Raw genomic sequence first — 2,159 nt, 5'->3', positions numbered from 1 at the left:
TATATCCTACATATTTACCTACCTACATACATTCTTATATACATACATACACACAGACATACATACATACATGTACATAAATATATGTGTATACGTATATATATATATATATATATATATATATATGGATAATATAGAATACGTATACACACATATACCTATATACCTATATACACATACAGATATACACGCACACAAATATATATATACATACATACATACACACATAAGTCATAGACATAGACATCAACATGGACATGGGCATAGACATAGACAAAAACATAAACATAGCCATGGACATAGACACATATACATATATCTATATGTCGATATATCTATTTATATACATATCTATTTATATACATAAACATGTACATTGTCTTCCAAAGATACAAACAGCAACAGAGAGCTGCACATACATCCATCATAAAAGCGTAATACAAGGTGAAAAACACACTTGCTACAATCAGAAGTGCCCGTTGAACGTCATCCCGTACATTTTTTAATCTAAAATGTTTGGCTCTTACGCTCACTTGATATTACTGGGCAATTCAATTCGGTGGAGGAAGGCGTGCCGATACGTGTGGTCAGGGAATCTTGGCACTCACGCTACTAGTCAATAACTAAGCGTTCCTATTGGTTGATAAGAATGTATGCCGCAGCCATCGTGAAATAAACTACTCCAAAGCGGAGCAAATTCAAATACCGATGACGTATTGTGTTGATAGACCCCTTGAGAATGTTGTCGTACACAGATCCGTGTCCAGAACATAGTACGCATCTATATCGATGTCGGTGTCTGAGTACTTAGCATCCGCCTGTACTCCACTCGTACGTATGGTTTACGGGGGTTAGAAGATCTTATAGTGCTCGTCTAGTTGTACAAGTGCTCCGGACACCCCCTGGCTACTTATACCCACTACAGTTTGTCTCAAGACTTCCCACTTTCGCCAGTCTACCACACAACTCCTCGACACCCAGGTCACCCGCGCACAGCCTACTCTAACTATCTAACTTCACATCCGAATATCTGACAATATATCTGAATATCTGACAATACATCTGAATATCTGACAATACATCTGAATATCTGACAATACACTCAATATCTGACAATACATATGAATTTTTGACAATACATCTGAATAATTTGAATATCTGACAATATATCTGAATAATATGAATATCTGACAATATCTATAAAAAAATTGAATATCTCACAATATATCTGAATAACTAACAATATATCTGAACATCTGACATAATATCTATATATCTAACAATATATTTGAATATCTGACATAATATCAGAATATCTGACAATATACTACAATACATTTGAATATCGAACAATATATCTGAATATCTGACAGTACATCTGAATATCTGACAATATATCTGAATAATTCGAATATCTGACAAACATAATATCAGAATATCTGATAATATACTACAATACATTTGAATATCTAACAATATATCTGAATATCTGACAGTACATCTGAATATCTGACAATATATCTGAATAATTTGAATATCTGACAATATATCTGAATAATTTGAATATCTGACATAATATCAGAATATCTGACAATATACTACAATACATTTGAATATCTAACAATATATCTGAATATCTGACATAATATCTGAATATCTGACAATATATTTGATATTTGAATATCTGACAATACATTTGAATATCTAACAATATGTCTGAATATCTGACAATTCATCTTTATATCTGACAGTACATTTGAATATCTGACAATATATATGAATATCTGACATAATATCTTTATATCTGACAATACATTTGAATATCTGACAATATATCTGAATAATTCGAATATCTCACAATATATCTGAATAACTGACAATATATCAGAGTATCTGACATAATATCAGAATTTCTGACAATATACTACAATACATTTGAATATCTGACAATATATGTGAATATCTGACAGTACATCTGAATATCTGACAATAGATCTGAATAATTCGAATATCGGACAATATATCCGAATAACTGACAATATATATGGATATCTGACAATTTATGAGAATATCTGACATAATTATCTGACAACATATCTGAATATTTGACAATATATCCGAATATCTGACAACGTATCAGAATATCTGACAATGTATTT

At 31.1% G+C, this 2,159-nt stretch overlaps 1 protein-coding gene across 1 annotated transcript; it reads right to left on the bottom strand.

The window, feature by feature from the left end:
• Nucleotides 1-1,494: 1,494 nt before the first annotated feature.
• Nucleotides 1,495-1,836, bottom strand: SARC_14071 (hypothetical protein; the record flags this gene model as incomplete). The annotated part of the gene is made up of 2 exons (XM_014291796.1): nucleotides 1,495-1,657; nucleotides 1,695-1,836. Coding segments are annotated over 2 exons (305 nt in total), but the record flags the coding sequence as incomplete, so codon positions are not given.
• Between the last annotated feature and the right edge of the window lie 323 nt (nucleotides 1,837-2,159).

This window comes from Sphaeroforma arctica (assembly GCF_001186125.1).
Source record: "Sphaeroforma arctica JP610 unplaced genomic scaffold supercont1.4103, whole genome shotgun sequence".
In the NCBI taxonomy this organism is placed as follows: Eukaryota; class Ichthyosporea; order Ichthyophonida; genus Sphaeroforma; species Sphaeroforma arctica.
The sequence above is the reverse complement of the archived record's forward strand: the minus strand, read 5'-3'. Positions and strand labels throughout refer to the sequence as shown.